Source organism: Pyxicephalus adspersus, chromosome 5 (genome assembly GCF_032062135.1).
Source record: "Pyxicephalus adspersus chromosome 5, UCB_Pads_2.0, whole genome shotgun sequence".
NCBI classification, from domain to species: Eukaryota; Metazoa; Chordata; class Amphibia; order Anura; family Pyxicephalidae; genus Pyxicephalus; species Pyxicephalus adspersus.
In genome coordinates, this window is record NC_092862.1 from 104,365,535 (window position 1) to 104,383,912 (window position 18,378).

General features: G+C 37.4%; 1 protein-coding gene across 2 annotated transcripts in view; it reads right to left on the minus strand.

Moving 5' to 3' along the window:
* Positions 1 to 1,617: 1,617 nt before the first annotated feature.
* SNRK (SNF related kinase) overlaps positions 1,618 to 18,378 on the minus strand; it is a 50,622-nt gene continuing 33,861 nt past the window's right edge. Inside the window, exons 1-5 of one of the 2 annotated variants that reach the window (XM_072412357.1) lie at positions 16,518 to 17,033; positions 14,319 to 14,460; positions 13,866 to 14,078; positions 12,084 to 12,218; positions 1,618 to 11,520 (exon numbers count right to left, since the gene is read on the minus strand). In XM_072412357.1, coding sequence (XP_072268458.1) covers positions 10,305 to 11,520; positions 12,084 to 12,218; positions 13,866 to 14,078; positions 14,319 to 14,431 — 1,677 coding nt within the window. In that variant the 5' untranslated portion in view covers positions 14,432 to 14,460; positions 16,518 to 17,033 and the 3' untranslated portion in view covers positions 1,618 to 10,304. Of the gene's footprint in view, positions 11,521 to 12,083; positions 12,219 to 13,865; positions 14,079 to 14,318; positions 14,461 to 16,517; positions 17,034 to 18,378 lie in introns of those variants that run through there. The other variant, XM_072412356.1, reaches the window with a different exon arrangement.

Below are 18,378 nucleotides of genomic sequence, written 5' to 3' on the forward strand. Positions count from 1 at the left end.
ATTTCAGATTTGGTTGGTTTTATGCTAAGTCTATTTCCTTCTGTGTTTTTCCTACCCCTTGTTTTTCTTTCTGTACACATTTTCATCTGAACTGTTGCATACCTGTAAAATGTCACTTGTATCATAATTCGTGATTGTAAATGGTGGGCCGGGAGTTTCTTCTGGTCCTCCTTTTTCTTTTGTTTATGTATGTGATATTTTCCTTACTTGTTTTGTAATAACATGTTTAAATAATAATATAAACTGATTGAAACAAAAAAAATAGGTTTTACCAAGAGGATAATTTCTGCAGTTATACTGTTTTCTCTCCTTTCCACCCTCTAATAGACACACATACAGCTATGTATTCAAAATCGTGTTGACATGGCTTGATGGCCTGAAACCTACTGGTCAGAGAAATGGTGTTAGTAAATGGATATTCGATCATTCAATGGAGTCTGAGGGCCTGATTTTTCAAAGTTCTTCAAGACTGGAGATAACAGACTATCATGGGGTGAACCTTGGTCATCCAGCAAACCTAGAATGGATTTCCTCAAATCACTTCCTAATATTTTGCAAATGTTTTAAAGCCTGTTCCAGTTTTTCAGGTAGGCCTATGATATTCTATCTTCTCCAGTCTTGCAGAGCTTCAATAAATCTGGCACTTTGTCTCCATAGTCCCCCTAAGTCTTAAGTGGTTTATATTTTTGCAGTTATTTCTGTCCCTACCTTGTGGATTTAGTAGTTTATATTAACATCATTTACACCATTTTAAATTCGGTGAAAGATTTGGATACCAATAAAGTATATGATAACCTGACTGAAAGATCATCATATAAATGTGATTTTTATCTAATATAGGAAAATATTAATGTTTGCATTGAACAAATAGAGAAAGAAAAACACTAAATTACCTAAAATATGTTTGTGCAAATTGTTAGCAGCACAACAATAAAGTAAGTTGAATAGAAGTTTTTTGTGGAAATGAGTCTGATGGTGACAGATTTACAAATTTTAGACATCAGAAAATGCTGAATACTTGTAACTTGCCAATGTATTTCATGTTCAAATAATTTATAACAGTAATCAATTGCTGCAGGGGAAAACACATTCAGCTGCTGCAGCTCTGCTCTAATATCTGGAAACATACAAGTGTATGATGTCACATCACTTTCTCTCTATACAATGTGGAAGCATTGTTCTGCAAACACAGCAAGCCTATGAAGTGCATAGCAGGATCAGAAGACCAGAGGCTGAATAATTTGGCTGACACTAGTGGCACGGGGTTTCAACCCTAGACCCTGCCAGCACCTGCAGGAGCCCCTGGGCTCTGGTGCTACTATAAAATGACCAGCCAAAGATTCTCAGCACTTTCAGAATGCATTGATAATTGTGTTATAAATCCCAAGAATGGTACAAATCATTCAATGAAGGTTTTAGAGGGACACTCTTTAATGTCATTGTGCATGCTGCTGCGGAATATTTGTACTTTCCTAATAAAGTGTTTACCACTAAATATACATTTGTAAGTGCTTTTCATTGGTATATGGCAGGTTGATATGCTCATGTTTAATAAGGAAATTAAACTTTTTACTTAACATGGTACTGTTGGTGATGATAAAGAAAAAGCACACAGGGTTTATTTTTTAACTTTTATTAAAATCGTGATTTTGGTCATTCATGGAAGCTCACTGATGCAGCTGCAAAAGTGCCACTTGATGTTTAACCAGTAAATCTAACAAGCTGCAAGAAACAGACGCCATCATACTGCTACCCATATGAGTTCATGTTCAACAATTTTTTTTTCCAGTGAATAGTCAATACATAAAATGCTACAGTTCTACACTGTACATAGAAGAACATGTTGCATAACTTACGGGAGACTGTAAAAAGCAGATTACAAATCAATTTACAACAGCGGATTAAGTATTTAGCAATTAAACTATAGCGTTAAAATTATCTCTCTCATTCGTTTCTCATCCATACATTTAAATGACTTTTTTGCTGTGAAATAACAGTCCTGGGAAACAGCTGCTCATTCTTGTATTCAACATATTACCACCAAACCTACACCATTTCCAATATGAACAATTAGGCCTGAATGCTATTCATTTATCCTAATTAACTCCCCTGAAGCAGTTTAATAAGCTTAACCATTTATGTGCCTGAAATAACTGTCATTCATCAAGATCAGAAAACAAATAGAGTGTGATTAAAGATGTATGTTTCTGCAGTATTTTAGGGAAATTTGGTTACTGTGTTAGTTCTAGTGTTTACACATGAATAATTTAGCTAATTTGTAAGAAAAAGATTTACCAACCAACGGTGTATTTTAAACGGGAAACATATGCATACATCAACCACCAGAGGTGAGCAAGTTGGTGCCTTACCACTGGTAAGTTACTTACAATAAAGCTGCGTACACACGTGCAATTTTTGTCGTTGGAAAGGATCTTTCACGATCCTTTCAAACGACAAAGGACTACACGATGCATGAACGGTGCTGTACACCGTTCTGCTCTATGGAGAGGGGAGGGGGAGAGCGACGGAGCGGCACCCTGCTGCGCGCTCTCCCCCTTCCCTAGCATTAGGATCAGTCGTCGTTCATCGTCCGTGGATCCGCCAGGACGGTCGTTCGGACGATGGACGACGCCGACTGTACACACGCCAGATTTTCGCCCGATATCTGGCCGATGCCGATTATCGGGCGAGAAAAATCTGACGTGTGTACACAGCTTTAGCCATGATTTATTCTAAATACACCTAAGAGAGGTAAGTGTCAAGAATATAGCTGTGCATGTTTTATAACTGAAAATTCAGTTTGTATGGAAGGTTGACCAACAGCTGCATTGTTCTATTGTCGCTCACCTTAACCAGCAAGGTGGGCTTATTCAATTAGGCAGAATGTAATTACTGGGACCCCTTTACAACCTCAACATTCAAAAGATAAAAAGGGGCTATTGCATTTATTTGTTGGTGTGAAAGTCTGTATCCGAAGCAGGAAAGGTCCATGGAACTAGTAAAAAAATGAATCTCGGGGAAAAAAACCCCTGCAGTTTCATGCTGATAACTTTGAGAAAACTCAAGGAAAGGGTGAAGAAAACAAGCTTGCGTAGGTCAAAACAAGCAATGCTTTATAGGATTTCCATTTGGTCTTTGCTTGAATAAATCACAAGGAACATTAGGCACGAGTGGCTGCCAACTTGCCTGCCACAAATCTGCAGATGAATAGCTTGGCTGGACTCCAAATATGGAAGATTTTTTTACATAAATTCTTATCCACACAGATGCCTGTGGATTAGGGTATCACACAATTGGTCAATAAATTTGACCTAAATCAAACAATACAAATTAATTTAATTGTTGTACCATATTGACCAAATCAAATATAGAACTACAATCAAAGCAACCTACTTGTGTATGGTGAGCTTTACTGCATATCCAACAGGTCAGATATTTGTCTAGTCTGAATGACCACTGAGGACTAAAGCTACGTACACACTTCCAATTATTATCGTTGGTAAACGAACGACGAACGATCCTGCACGATATCTGCGAACGATCGTATAGCACCGATCCTGTACATACAGATAACGACACGATCGTTCGTAGATATTGTACACACAATAGATGTGATCGTTTGAACGATACAGGAAGTTACGTGCACCACAGGAACGTTCGTTCATCACGCATGCTCAGACCATGGACGATCAATGAACGATCGTACACACGAACGATGGTCAACGATCGTCGTCCAATCCGATCCGCCGGTCCGGTCGTTCATTTCCAACGACTTTCCTCGTTCGTCGGCGTCGTTGGTTACGAACGATTTTTGCCCAATCGATCGTTCGTCGTTCATTTTGAACGATAAAAATTGGAAGTGTGTACGCAGCTTAAGAAAACATGCTGTGGTATTTTTGGAATGGGTGAACACTTCTTTAACTGGCTAAAAAATAAAACAAACATAAAAATTCCCTTTTTGTGACCAGCACTATTGGTTTGTGTGAAGTTGCCCTAACAATATTAAACTTGCTTATTCCGAGTTGTCGTATATTCTAGTTCTTTTAAACGGTGCCCACTGTATTTACATACCTTTGTGTATATTAGCATACTGTTAAATCTGAAGATCGAAACACAAGAACTGAGCTGTGTAATAAACATACATTCTAAAAAACAAAAAAAAAGTTTCAGGCATTCCACAGGATTCTACATATATTCCTAGCACACAAATTAGTTCTTTTTAAAAGAGTACATTGCCCATTTAAGTTGGCTAAGAAATACATATTTACTGGGTTATTCACTGAAAAAAAATGATTTAGAAATAAAGGACTGGTTTGTTCCACGGCATCTTTATTCATTTTGTCTAACACAGGTAAAGGCAAGGGTCTCTACTCTACTCTATACACCCTTGTACACACGATTGGTTGAATCTCACCATATGTTTAGACACACTGATAATTCAACAAGACTTCATTGCAGTGCTATAACCTTACATCTACATAAGATTTTAAGATCTTCAGCTACATATTGTTGCTAGTTACATCATATACACATACAGGAAAAAATACAAGACTTATTGATTTCCACAAATATTATTCTGTACACTAATGTAACTATATGCAACTTCTGAAGACAAATCAAGGGTACAAGAAAGGTTTAAAGCACGCCTAACAGTTTGGTCCAAGGTTATTTTATCGTAGTGCTTACAGTCTCCCTCCCATTTAGAGATCGAGGAAACATGACGGACATGACATGCACACGCGCACTTATGGACAAATGTAAAAACAGAATAACTGCTGTACAACCTCAGGCTCAACCATACATATATAATAAGGCTATTATAATACAACTATATGCAGCATAAACTGTCAACACAGCCATTCATAAAACAGCACCGTATATACATATTTATATATATTTATATATAGACTATATAAACAATTTGAAACAGCAGACACATGGGAATAATTAAAAAGTGCCATTCCAAGGCTGCACATAAAAATCAAATATATTTACAAAGCTTGGAAAAAATTAGCTGCAAAATAATTTATTGCCAATGCCCCTTAGGAAAAAAATATGGCCATTTTGTACATAACAGGTTTTGTTTCATGTTACATAAAGTTATAGCCTTCTCTATTCATTTACAAAATCCCTGCTTTAGGGCTTCTCAGCAAAAACCTGCACTATGGCTTCACCATGATAACAGATAATAAATACTTTCTAAAATGTCTAAATTAAATTTGCAGTAATAAAACTAGGGCTAAAACTAAATGTAGCTCTATACATATAAAATAACATTCAACAGATACAATTCAGAGAAAGGATGACAGGTGGAGGGTATGCCAGTGTGATGCTACAGAATTTCTGTCAACTTTGTAGGTCTTTGGTTGGTTGTGCAGCTGCTTGGGAGTATTGAAGGGTAATGCACTGGGGGTACACCAGAAAACTAGCACAGACTTAAAGCCAGGCAATATAGGTGCTGTACTAAATATATAACGTTATTTATCTCACAGAATAGCAAAAAAGTGCACATAAGCAGGATAAAGTAACATGCAGTATATAAAAGCACAAACACAGCACAGTCACTGCCTGGTTTGCAGTTAAAACTGGATAAAAAAAGGTTCCTTTGGAAATTGAGAATTTTATTCTCACAGTAACCAAGACTGTCTAATACATGGGTTCTTTTGGACACTAACAAAGGATGCCCAGTGGTTTTCCCCCTGGCCCTAGGTTTGTTTTTAAGTAACCGTCAGCACAAAGGCAACTGAACAAAAAAACATACCTGTAAAAAATGAGACAATATAAACCCCTTTCTGGCAGCCAGTTTGTTGATACCTGTTTCATCTGCCATCCGCAGAAGTTCTAGCGAAGCCAGAAAGAGAAGCAGGCATTTAACACCCCTGTAAACCCACACAGTGCTTTCCCAGCCCCTTTTAGCTGGGCACACCACCCAGCACTTTTCAGTAACCCCCGGCTTTTTTTTGGGTAGTTACTGAAACGTTGGGTCACAATATAGGGGCGGCTACCCACCTAAGGCTCCTTTCTGTCCAGCTTAAGATAAAAATTAATAGGAAGAACACTGCAACACATCCACCCCCAACTAGCAGTTAACAGATGAGCCACCAGAAAGGTAAGTGTATTGTAAAGGAATTCTTTTATATACAAAGTGACCTTGTGCAGACAAGATCATTTTACAATACATTTTCTAGTATTCCAGGTAGGAGCACTGCTACATTAAAATGCATCTCTAAACAAAACTGTTTTGGATACAGAAGAGACATCCTCTGCCCAGTTTTTATTACTGCTTTATGAATGGGAAAGTTTTTCACATTTTTACAGTTGTCAATGTAGCGGGAAGTGAGGATAAATCACCTATGTTAACACAACAGCAATAAAAAGCTACCTGAGGTACTAGCCTTCCCCCATATGTGGTTGTATTGCCATTGTGTCACTGATTCCCACTCATGAAATCCTAAGGATTTTGTTGTCACCTGGACAGAAAATTTAGCAAAATCTCCCAAAAGGGACTACTATCAGAAAAAATAAAAAAAATATTAGGCTTCTAACTACTTTATTAAAAAAATAAATATATTTGGTTGGAGATACATCAATTAGTAATTACTTAATTTGCCAAACTTGGATTTTAATTAGTGGTTCTTCAGAAATTGAAAAACACAGCTACAGATAATTCATATATTGAATACCATTTGGTCACTATAGCTTTTGCTAGTGCTCATTTCCCTGATAGGAAAAACATAATAAAATAATGAAAGGGGTGCAGCGACAATTTTGCAAGGAAATTGAATGCACCTTGCCAGCACTCCTCAACACTTGTTTCAATGCAACTCAACAGTGAACCCAGTGCATAGTTTCAAAAGGGGATTAAAGGAGAATGAAGCTCAATAATGTAAAAATTTCAAACAAACACAAATTGCTTTGTAGAGGTCAGTGCACAGTCTCCGCATACCTTGGTGGAATGAATGAACTGATGTACCAATGAAATGGGATTTACATCATTCCAGTCAGGCCAAAGAACCTAAACCTGACAAAGCATTAGCTGAAAATGTTGGCGCTTCCAAAGGAGCGAAGGAAGGCAATTTAACTTTGCTTTAAAAGAAGGCATTTATAATAAAAATATGGGGGAAACAGTTTAGAATCAGTTTATGGCCTAATTCTCAACCATGCAAGCCCCAGACATAGCTGGTGAGGGTAATACATATTCAAGAGGGCTATACAGATACATTTTTAAGCTAATGTTTGAAAACTAGGCTTTATTTGAAGACATTAAATATCAAGTACAACTGCTATGTTAAAAGTTACTCATGGTTTAGGGGTCAATTGATAAAAAAACATTATGAAGGTTCATTCATCATCTAATCTCCCGGGGACACAAGTGGGATGATCAAAGCACCAGATTTTCCTGGTACATGCACGCGCCACAAAAACACTAGAAGAATAAAGGGAATTATGATGGGGAAATGCCAGGACCTAAGGCAGGTAAGAAGAATGTAACTGATGTATGTATAATTTGGGGGTATGTGCAAAAGATTTTTTTTTTTTTTTTTAACAAGAACAAATGAATACATATATTATACACAACCGTGGAGAACTGCTGGGACAAAACACATGATTATCTGCCTCAGAATTAAAAAGTTTAAAAACCATATTAGTGGTGCCCACTTGTGAACTACAAAAAAAAACAAAAAGAAAAAAACACCAGGAACCACTGATGAATTGAAAGGTATCAAAATTCTTAAAGACAGTCCTTGTTTATCTCGTGGCATAAAAACAGAAGTATCTACAAATAGTGGTTATCTAGTTTTGTGTAGTTTTGTGTAGAGTACAGGAATGCTTGCAAAGCATGCACAAAGTCCTTTAATTTAGAAGTAACATTTGTGCACCATAGAACTATGAAAATGTGGTCCATCTGTCAAAGTGAAGTTTCCCAGGACAGATTTTTCTGCTCGGGAAGGTGCAATAAACAGGACATCCACTTAATTTATCAAATGCCTGGTTACTGCAATAACCACATTTACCGCTGCATCAGTTATCACAGCCCCCCAGAAAAGTAGATTGTAATGATGATCAAGTATGTAAATGCTCCCCAAGGGGTAATACTAAAAAAAGAGGAAAACAAGCAGGTACACACAAGCACTGGGTGAATAGTACAATGCAAACACACTTCCCTTTGCAGGCCTGTCATTGCTGCTCCCCTAGCAAAATAGTGCTGCGGAGTAAATGCTGGCTAGACTGTGCAAGCAACAATTTTTTTTTTTTTTACCAAAATAGCCATATGGACTAGGTGAGTACTCAGAAAACAAGGAACACAATCTGGAAACCCTGTTTTGGCCCCATATATAAATGGCCTAAGCTGCTGAAGTTTTTTGCAGTTTTGTTGACTGTTACTGTGTCCTTCTGAGATGAGGACACACTCATGGGACTCATTTCTCCCTTTTCATCCATAAGCTTAAGCATGCATTGATTAAATGGAATGACATTAAAACCTGATACCCAGTTAGATTGTGCCCTAAAATGCCATTTGAGAGACAAATAGCTACGTCTGGCAATAAAGAGTGACTAAACAAAGTAAAACCCATGCTGCTGCTCAACTGAGGCAGCTGGACCAAAAACAACCAGTTTACAGACTTTAGAAGAGGAAACCCCCCAGCAATGAATATCCTGGATGAAAGTAAGGTTGCAGAACCACCATGGCTGTATTCACAGTTAATGTAAATATGGAACAGTTGCTCCACTCCCAGGACCCACTCACTATTTAATGCCCAAAATAAAAAGCAGTCAGCTGACCACTACAAAGTATTTTAAAAGTGTAAGGAGTTTTAAATCTCATCTAAAGCCAACAGCCAAGAAAGCTCCTACATTTCATACACCTGAAAACCAAAAAACTGTATCAAATGGTTGTGATGATACTTGTGTGATGAATATGTTGCCTAACAGGTTGTATTACCAGCTCTGCAATCCTAAAGTTTGGTTTAGGTACCAAACATTTAGAATAATTATACTTTTACTCATCTTTGATCTATTCAAGATCTAACCAACTAATGTTTCTATCAAGCAAGCCGAGTGTAAAGAAAAGGCTAGTTATAAAAAGGATTGCGTTTATGTCCAAATCTAGCCACCATCTCCTGAACATTAGCTAGATTAGGTGTCCAGATGCTACATATAGAGCCAACTTTCAATTCTTCCCCCAAAACCCATTTATGCACAAATAGAAAAGTTTTTATTTACTACGCCACGTAATGGTAAAATAAATACACTGTCATATCATATAGTGGATGACAGCTTTGTATAAATTCTTTCTTGTTTCAGGGTTTGATAAATTATATTCTTTCGTCTTTACAGGCTATTCAGAAATATATCCTTTGCTATAGGTAACTCTAAATGATCCTGCACAAGTTCAATATTTTACTTTAAAATGAAAATAGAAATATTTTACAGTATACCATTAAATATCTAAAGGCGTGCTAAACATAACAATAACGCAAAATGTGCACTAAGTATTCTGGAAACTGGCTTTGTAAACAACCACTATGACATGGTTTACTTGGTATCCAGAACATTGTTTAGCTTATACAAGACATAGTTCTGTTGTACACCCCAATAAATTTGAAAAGTTGGTGGATTTAACCTGCACTAACCACTTTTTCATGACTGTGAAGATACACAAAAAGGAAATAAAGAAATAAAGATTGTCTTATTTAATGTAAAAAAATAAATTTGCTTTAATGTTTTTAGACACTAGTTTCATTTTTGGGACCAGTTTGAGACATTTTCTAATATTTTCTAAGCCAGCTGTGGTAAATTACAGCTGGAACACTGTATTCAGTGCATGTTTAATTTGTGCAAGCCTTGGAATATGCCAATCTACCCCAAGAGGCAGATTCAACAACAAAACATTATTGCTTTGGTTCTCTCTCAGACACAAATACACCACAATCACAAGATAAAGGACTGGAATTTTAAGAACTAGGAAACCCAGGAGGGTCTCCTTAGCTTAAGTGCTAAAATTGGGACTTAAGTGCTCCTCACACTGTAAGCCTGTAGGTCACACTCAACGTGATTTTTCTCAGTTAAAACAAGTTAAAAGTTACACAATAAAAATTATTGAAAGTTGGCAGAGAAAAACGGGACATCTAGCAGCCTGCACAAAATAAAACATGCTGCTTATCTATCTGGGAAAAGAAAAAAATAAATAATTGCCCATGAAGCCCACTTTAAAAAATGAAGACGAAAAAATGGAATACACAACAGCAAATGTCCTCAGATATAAACAATGGCATTTTACTGCTTTGTACATCAAGCCATTGTTATATGACATGGCAGCAACTGGTTTGACTAGCGGTACATAGAAGTCCCTCCTTGGGATTCCGCTGGATATTCACAGAAATAGTTTTTTCACACAGAGGTAGCTGTAATACATTGTTCTTAAAGTTCTTGTTCTTGAGACGTTCCAGTTCATTAGTGGCATCTGACATTTGATCAGAGAATAACTTTATACCGTTGGGTTGGGCAGCTTTACTGGCACTACTGTTAGAACTAATGCACATTTTCCAAGTGGATTTCTCTTGCACTTTGACACTGGAGAAGGACAGGTTATTTTGTGGGTCAATAATGTACTTAGCCCCATTATGTAATTGGGAACCTAAGCAAAGGCCCATTAGTTTTAGGCTCTCTACAAGTTCTCCTGCACTTCTTGGAGACTGCTGCACTGGGTTACCAGCACCAGAACAGGTCCGGGTGTTCCCAGATGAATTGTTGGTGTTACCACTAGAATTATTGGAAGGACTTCCCCCTCCTTTGTTATCACTTGGACTAGTTTTATCAACACCTCCACTTCCATTGCTTGGTTTACTCTGGCCTCCTCCATCACCTTGATTTCCAGGTGGACCTTCACTGCTGTCACGTCTATGCCAAGAATAGGTAAACCCACTATCTTTATCTAGCCGTCTTCTGCTTTCAGAGTCATCATCACTTGTTTCCGAGCTGCTGCAACTTGAGCCCCGACCCTGGCTTTTCCTTCTATGGTATCTTTTGTGTACAGTGCCAGGAGAAGCAATGTTCATCTTTAATCTGCTAAGCTTTGGAGGAAGGTTCTCGTCCATGTCAAACTCATCATCAGACTCTCCTTCCTCAAAAATCTGATTCAGCACCGGAGCACTCTTTCTTGATGTAAGTCTGTTTGTAACAGAAGGTTTGCGCCGTAAAACAACTTGTGTGGAGAGTGGGATGGGTTTTTTCTCTTCTTCATCTTCTTCTTCATCCTCTTCCACTCTGAAAAGGCATTTTCTACCACTAGTTGATGGGTTCAGGTTTGCGGGAGGAATTCCCGAAGATGCTGCACCAGCGAAATCTGGCACATCCTCTTTTTTAAGGGGCTCCAGAAGACTTTTATTTCTATGACCATTTAGCACACTGTCTGTGCTGCGAGCTGGAGTTGGTGGAACAGCCACATGTGCTATTGGAGAAGCTGTCAGATCATCCTCCAAGTCTTGAGGAACATCAATCTTTGTGGGCCAGGACTGCCTATAGACACACAAAAAAATAGAATGTTATAAAAATCCAAACAAAGTATTGTATATCGAACCAGTGTAGTGGACAATGTCAAAGGGCTTTTGTTTACCTTTTCTAGCCCATACCATTGAACAGTGAATCACAAGAGGTTGATATCAAGTCAAATTCTGGTAGTTACACAAATGGCATTAAAAATACAATAAGATTTTATAAATTGACCATCGGAGATGTATATAATAATAGTTTATAGGTATGAATAGTTAGTGTTGAAAAATGTGTACCCCTGTGCATGGACTGAGGTGCCATTTATTTAAATGTTCAATGTTACAGCCATTTAATAAACATCATTTATTTTCACTTATTTTATGCTGTTTTTCCTTCTCCTTCCTCTATTTTCTTTTTTGCATTTTTTAAGACTTTACCATCGAAGGTATAAATCCAATTACATGTTAAGTGACAGAACTGCTCAAACCACTTAATCAACCACAGCCAATTAAAAAAAAATCTAAATAATAATAATCATATAAATAATATAAATTAAGAGTATGTATGAATTAGGAATAACAAATTGGTACCTAAACTGGGCTTTGATGTTGCTGGGACTGGCAGAACGAGCCTGTATCTCCTTTTCCTGTTTCTCTCGCAAAATCCTTTCGGCCAACAGGAAGTACGTAGCGGTTATGTGGTTGTATTTATTTGTTTCCAAGGCGCTAAAGTAGAAAAAGAACACAGGAAACATGAGACTGCTAAAAGAGATTAACTGTGCATCAACAAATTTAAATGTTACAAGCAGAAGTAGAATACTGTAACTGCTTTAAGGTAGACTTAGAAATCATGCCATTTAACCTACCCATTTTAAGTTATACGTACCCAAGCTGTAAAATCTCTGTGGGAAAAGGACGCTGTCATATTCACACACATAAGATTTGGGCTAGACTCACTTCAACGGTCACAATCTGCGCACAACTGTGTGTCTCTGTGCTACCTCAAGTGCACAGAGCAGATTTTACTGCACTGCCAATGACCCTCTGCACATTAAGGGTATGAAGTATCACAAACAGAACCTTAGAGAAACTAAAATAAAATAAAAAAATCCTTGCCCTGTTCAGCAGTTGGTTATATCTATGGATAACAACTTTTTCAGGGGATTGTTATAGTCTAAAATAAGGCAAGTTTATTGAGGAATTATTATTATTATTACACCCTATTTATATAGCGCCATCATATTACGCATTGCTGTACAAAGACCATAGTCTTGACACTAACTCCCTCAAAAGGGGCTCACAATCTAATGTCCCCCTACCTCAGTCATATGCCATTAATGTGGTCTAATTTCATATTTTTTTTAGAGGAAGCCAATTAACCTAACTGCATGTTTTTGGAAAGTGGGAAACTGGAGTACACAGAGAAAAACCCACGCAAACGTGGGGAGAACCTGCAATCTCCATGCAGATAGTGCCCTGTCCCGGATTTGAACCTGGGATCAAGAGCTGCAAAGGCAAGAGTGCTAACCACTGAGCCACCATGCTGCCCTACAAGCCCAATTCTTGTACACCAGAGTAGTAAAGCATAGTAAAGCATCTCATTATTATATATTTAATTATTGTAAAGAAATTACAATTTTACAACAAGGTTTTGAAATCTTAACCTATACTTTTAAGGCTAGGTTCAGTCTTGGAGTATTTTACTGAGGCATACACCACCCAGGGGGTGCCTAGAAGAGGTAACAGGCTATAACTGCTAGGCTTGTGCAGCTGTCTGCAACACACTTTTAAATACTTGCACACCTTGTTTTTAGGTAGTTCCAAACCACATGAATGCAAGTCTATGGAGGCTGCAGGGGTGGCAAACCACCCTTGGACGCAGATTTTAATGTCCAAAAAAAGCATAGCGATGCTGCCGTCTCCTACTGCCTGTTCAGTAAAGGGTACTGAATAAACATTTTAAGGCCAATGTAAAACTGTAGTCTGAACTTGACCTAAATGAGAGAAGATCTTGGCAGTCTGCTAGCTCCCCAACGTAAACAACCAGCAGGTTTTTATAAACTGGCGGAGTCTACAGTCTAAAGAACTTTGAGCATCTTTGAGAATGAATACCTTCAAGCAGCAAGAGGTCAACGATAGCCCTTTTAAAGCTCTAACTTACTAAAATGGAAATTGATTTATGTCCATAATCTGGGTGCAGTTGCAGATTAACTGCAAAGACCTGCATACATCTATTAGGCTGAAACCAATATCATGTATCCAACCAAATGGCTGTATACATAAGATATGCTATAGGAAAAAATATACAAAACATACTTGATTCACCCATTGTAATAAGAGACAGCAGGTACATCATCTGAAGCAACAACTTACTCTACAATAGCATCGCGATCTGCTATGTCACCAAGAACCATCCGCTGTATGATGCTGTTATGCTCTTCTTCAGAGAGGTTCTTGTAGGACACTAGAGGAATGTTGTACTTTGTTGCAGGTGATGGGTCAACTCCTTGGAGCCAAGCATGGTTTTCAATCTCCTCCAAAGACGCTCTTTTCTTAGGATCTCGCTGAAGCATCCGAGTAATTAAACTGGGAATACAAAGCATAACCCTGAGTAAAATACAAGTCATTACCAGGAGAGATAATTTGAGAGCTTATAGGAAAGCACCAGAGATCAACTGACCAACAAAGTGGTAGCCACAAAACTAAATTTACCATTGCCACAACCAAGCATTCTTCTCTTGTAAAGATATTTTAACAAATTTGTTTTAACTGAACATGACTTTGATATTTTAACTTGCATGAGTGTTCAGGAAAGCCATCACTTACTCTTTACAATCCTTGGATACATGCTTGGGCACAGTATATTTACAGTCCATGATCATAGTCAATGTCTCGCTGTCATTTGCTTCTTGGAATGGAGGAGTCCCACACACCAGCATGAAGAGGATTACACCCAGACTCCAAATATCTAAAAAAAAGATAAAACCATTTGGTATCAATATTTTATTCTAACTTCTACTTAAAGTCAAAGTGTGAAATGGTAAGAACCCTTAATTCTGAATATTCACTTTCCAGAACTCAATATTTATCTTTTGAAGATCAGCGATTAGGAGACTTTGTAGAAAAAGATGTAATTTACCATGAAAATATAGCTGCTAATCCATTTGTTAGCAGGTTAGTGTTCCTGGTATTTCAAGTGAACATCTAAGGAAATTGGTACAGTATGAGTGCAGTAAAACAGTATCAATCTGATGGCTTCATAGCAGGTTACCAATATCTTTCTAACTCTGAGTAACCCCTATTGCTAAAACTTTCACTAATATTTTTAAATAGGAAGTTAAATCATATGTTTGGCAATGTAATCTTGTAGATATGTAAATATTAAAGCTCAAGTTCTTCAAATGTTTGTTGTTCCAATATTTGACAACTGAATCACACGATCAGTTTTTAAAAACCCTCCATTGACAAGACAAACCCATCAGAACTCACTTGTCCATTGAAGTGTTTATGGTTATTAAAAACCCATGTAATGTGCATGTGCTATACATTACTGACATGCAACATCACCCGAAAGACCCCTGACAAAGCCAATTAAAAACAAAATCAATTAGATAGTTCACCTGTACCTAATTTCCTGTTATGGAAAGAAACCTCTTTATGGGAGCCCCATATAATAGATTAGGTTTCTAATCTTTTACCAAGGATACAGGTAGGCCTTCAATTTATCTGACACACATGGCTCTGTTATAATGTATCCTTTCTTCTCAGTAACACATCTTTCCATGGCAAAACAGATATCTCCTTATCCTGACAACTCTATCTCATCAACTATTCTTTAAAATGTGTGGGGCCTGAGATGACCAGAGTGTACAGAGAAAGTAGAAGTGATGAGATTATGTATTACACAAAGCACTAGAAAAGTATAAAACGGAAAACAGGACAACATTTCAGAAAAGAAAGATAAATAATAACAGGCTTAAAAAAAAACACCTGATCAGAAAAAAAAAACAAACAAAAAAAAAAACTGTCTAATAACACCAAGGGTGAAGTAATGAGCCTTTACCTTGTATGACCAGCAGTTACCAAAGCTAAAACTCATTACATCACTTTCTTTAATATGAAGTTAGTAATGGAAGTGGAGACTGCTACTACAGGAATAAATGGCGTTCACAAATAACACATGCAAGGCATAATCCACTAAACTGAAATTTGAATACTCAAATTCTGTGGAATTGTAGCAAACATTAAAAGGGTTTTTACATTTTTCACAACTCCCCCTCCCCTAACATTTGAATTTATTTTCCACTTAGGTTGATGTACAAAGTCGATTTTGGAGCTCATGCGAGTAGTGCACTGCATATGCTGCATATGTTTGTACAAATATTATGCACAAACAGCTGCGACTGTAAAGTCCACAGAGCCCTTGTAATACTTTATGAAGGATTTAAGATCACTGGAGATGTAAATGCAGATTCAAATACAATTCTATAAATGAGAACAAACGTGAAAAGTCTTGTGACATTCACAGAACAATGACAAGCTGCTGTAGTACAAGATTCATCTAAAAGTATGTGCATGCTGGAAAAAGAATAAAGATTTGCTTCAGTGCAAAATGAACAACTTACTGTTGGCCCAGAGTCTTACGCACTAAAATTAGATTGTAAGCTTGGCCGAATAATGAAACAATGACTAAAACAAACAGTACATCACATATTATTACATCCAACTTCAAACCAAGCTTTTCAGCCATGGTGCAAAATATTTGGTAGCAACCAAACCTAGAATTTCACTCCTACCTTGCTCCCACCATAAACTTTTTATCATCAATGTAATTTTCAGCTTCATAAAAAAAAAAAAGGATTTTCACCAGTGGCAGCCTTAAGGAAGAAGCTGCAAGGTGCCTATGGGTGCAACCCATCAGCAGGTTCACCCCTACAAGTTCTTGGTCATTCAATGGATGATAAAAGGAAAACATAAAATATGTAGTGCAATAGGGAGCAAAAGCATCAACAAAGGAGGTCTCACCTTTCACTGCTACAGTTGAGAACCAAGTTGTGTAAGTATAGAAAGTAATGCAAGTGCAACACTGTTAGTTACAGGACAATGTTCAGAGAGCACCACTTCAAGGAAATCTTATGTCATGTTTGTTCATAGTACAGTTTATTTGTGATGAGTCAGAGGTTTCTGGTAGGCAGTGTAAATGTTGCAAGGATGCTTATGGGTCTATAAAACTCCTAGTGCTGCATGCAGCTTCAGTTGCTGAGAGTTATTTTGCTTTGTATGAACAGTACATCTAATGAAGAAGACTCATTTGCAGCCCAAATAAGAAAAGCAGCCTGGAGGACAACCATAGCTCCTTCCAGAGATAAAATGTGAGAGTAGCCACACTAAGTCAGAAAGAAATGTTAGTCACAGAACTACCAGCTGAAAAAGAAGCAAATGAAGCCTACAAAAAGGCACACCAGTGCAGCTAGCACATCTAAGAACTGTTAACGTGCAATACATTTTAGTTTTGGGGTTCAGACATGCTTTAGAAATTGCCGTATAGAATAGAATACATGGTGGTCACACTCCCCATAGAGGTTACATGCAGTCTGACCTTACTGATGTTATTGGAGCACAAAACTGAACAAATCACATATTTTGCAATAAATCTTGCTGAAACAACAAAAGTTGGCACATACCATGTGAAACTTTTTTTTTTTTTTTTTTTTTACAGACCTGTATTACATCCCTTTAGACGTCATACATTTTGCAATTATTATTTTGTTTAAAGTAAACCTATTACACCCACTAAAGTATATAAACATAGTTTCCAAGGTGATTCTGCAAGTACCTGTGCTACTATGTCTAGCAATCTGATTTTTACTATTATCAGGCTCAAAACAAACATGCAGGCCGGGAGAATCACAGAGACACTAGTGGTAGTGCTGAAGCCACAGGATTAAAATGACAGCTATAAAACTAGTATTTTAAAAGAGGATTTCGGCAATGGTAGCCTAAATACATCCTAAGTGAGTTCATAAGCTTTGTGAACCTTATAGAACAGCTATAACACTTTATATGGTTTTTCTTCTATGTTAAAAAAAACAGGGCTTAACAAATAAAAAACCCACTGTATCATTCCACAAACTGTCATGCATATAATGCCAGAAATATAAGAAACCCACAGGAAAAAAAAATAAATCACAAAAGAACAACAAGTATGCAACAAATAACACTGCAAGTGTAACAGCTAGACCTATCAGAATTACAGAAAACACAGTGAACCACTATAGCTATCCAGAAAAAATGTAACAATGTTTGGATTAACATGCTGCTTAAATTGTATGTATTAGACATTTTTTCTCTTTTGTTGGTTTTGGACAGCATGACACAGCAGTCTGCAGTCCCACTGGTTAGATTTACTGAATCTTGTGGACAGTTGTCTGCCAGACAGAACACCAACATAGAGGTCACTAGGACATTTTAGAGAGGTCACTAGGACATTTTAGAGAGGTCACTAGGACATTTTAGAGAGGTCACTAGGACATTTTAGAGAGGTCACTAGGACATTTTAGAAAGATCACTAGGGCACTAGAACATTTTAGAGAAGTCACAAGGACATTAAGAGAGGTCACTAGGGCACTAGGAAATTTGAGAGGTCACTAGGCCACCTTGATATTTTAGAGAGGTCACTAGGCCACCTTGACATTTTAGAGAAGTCATCAGGACACTTTAGAGAGGTCACTAGGATTCACTTTGTGGAGATTTATTCCTACTTCCGACTGCATCTTCAGGACAGGGAGAGAAATCTCTACAATGAGGCAACAGCTGAAAAAAAATCTGTAATCTGTATTCTCCAATCTGCTGCAGCAAAATTCCATCCAGATCCTTGCATTTGCTA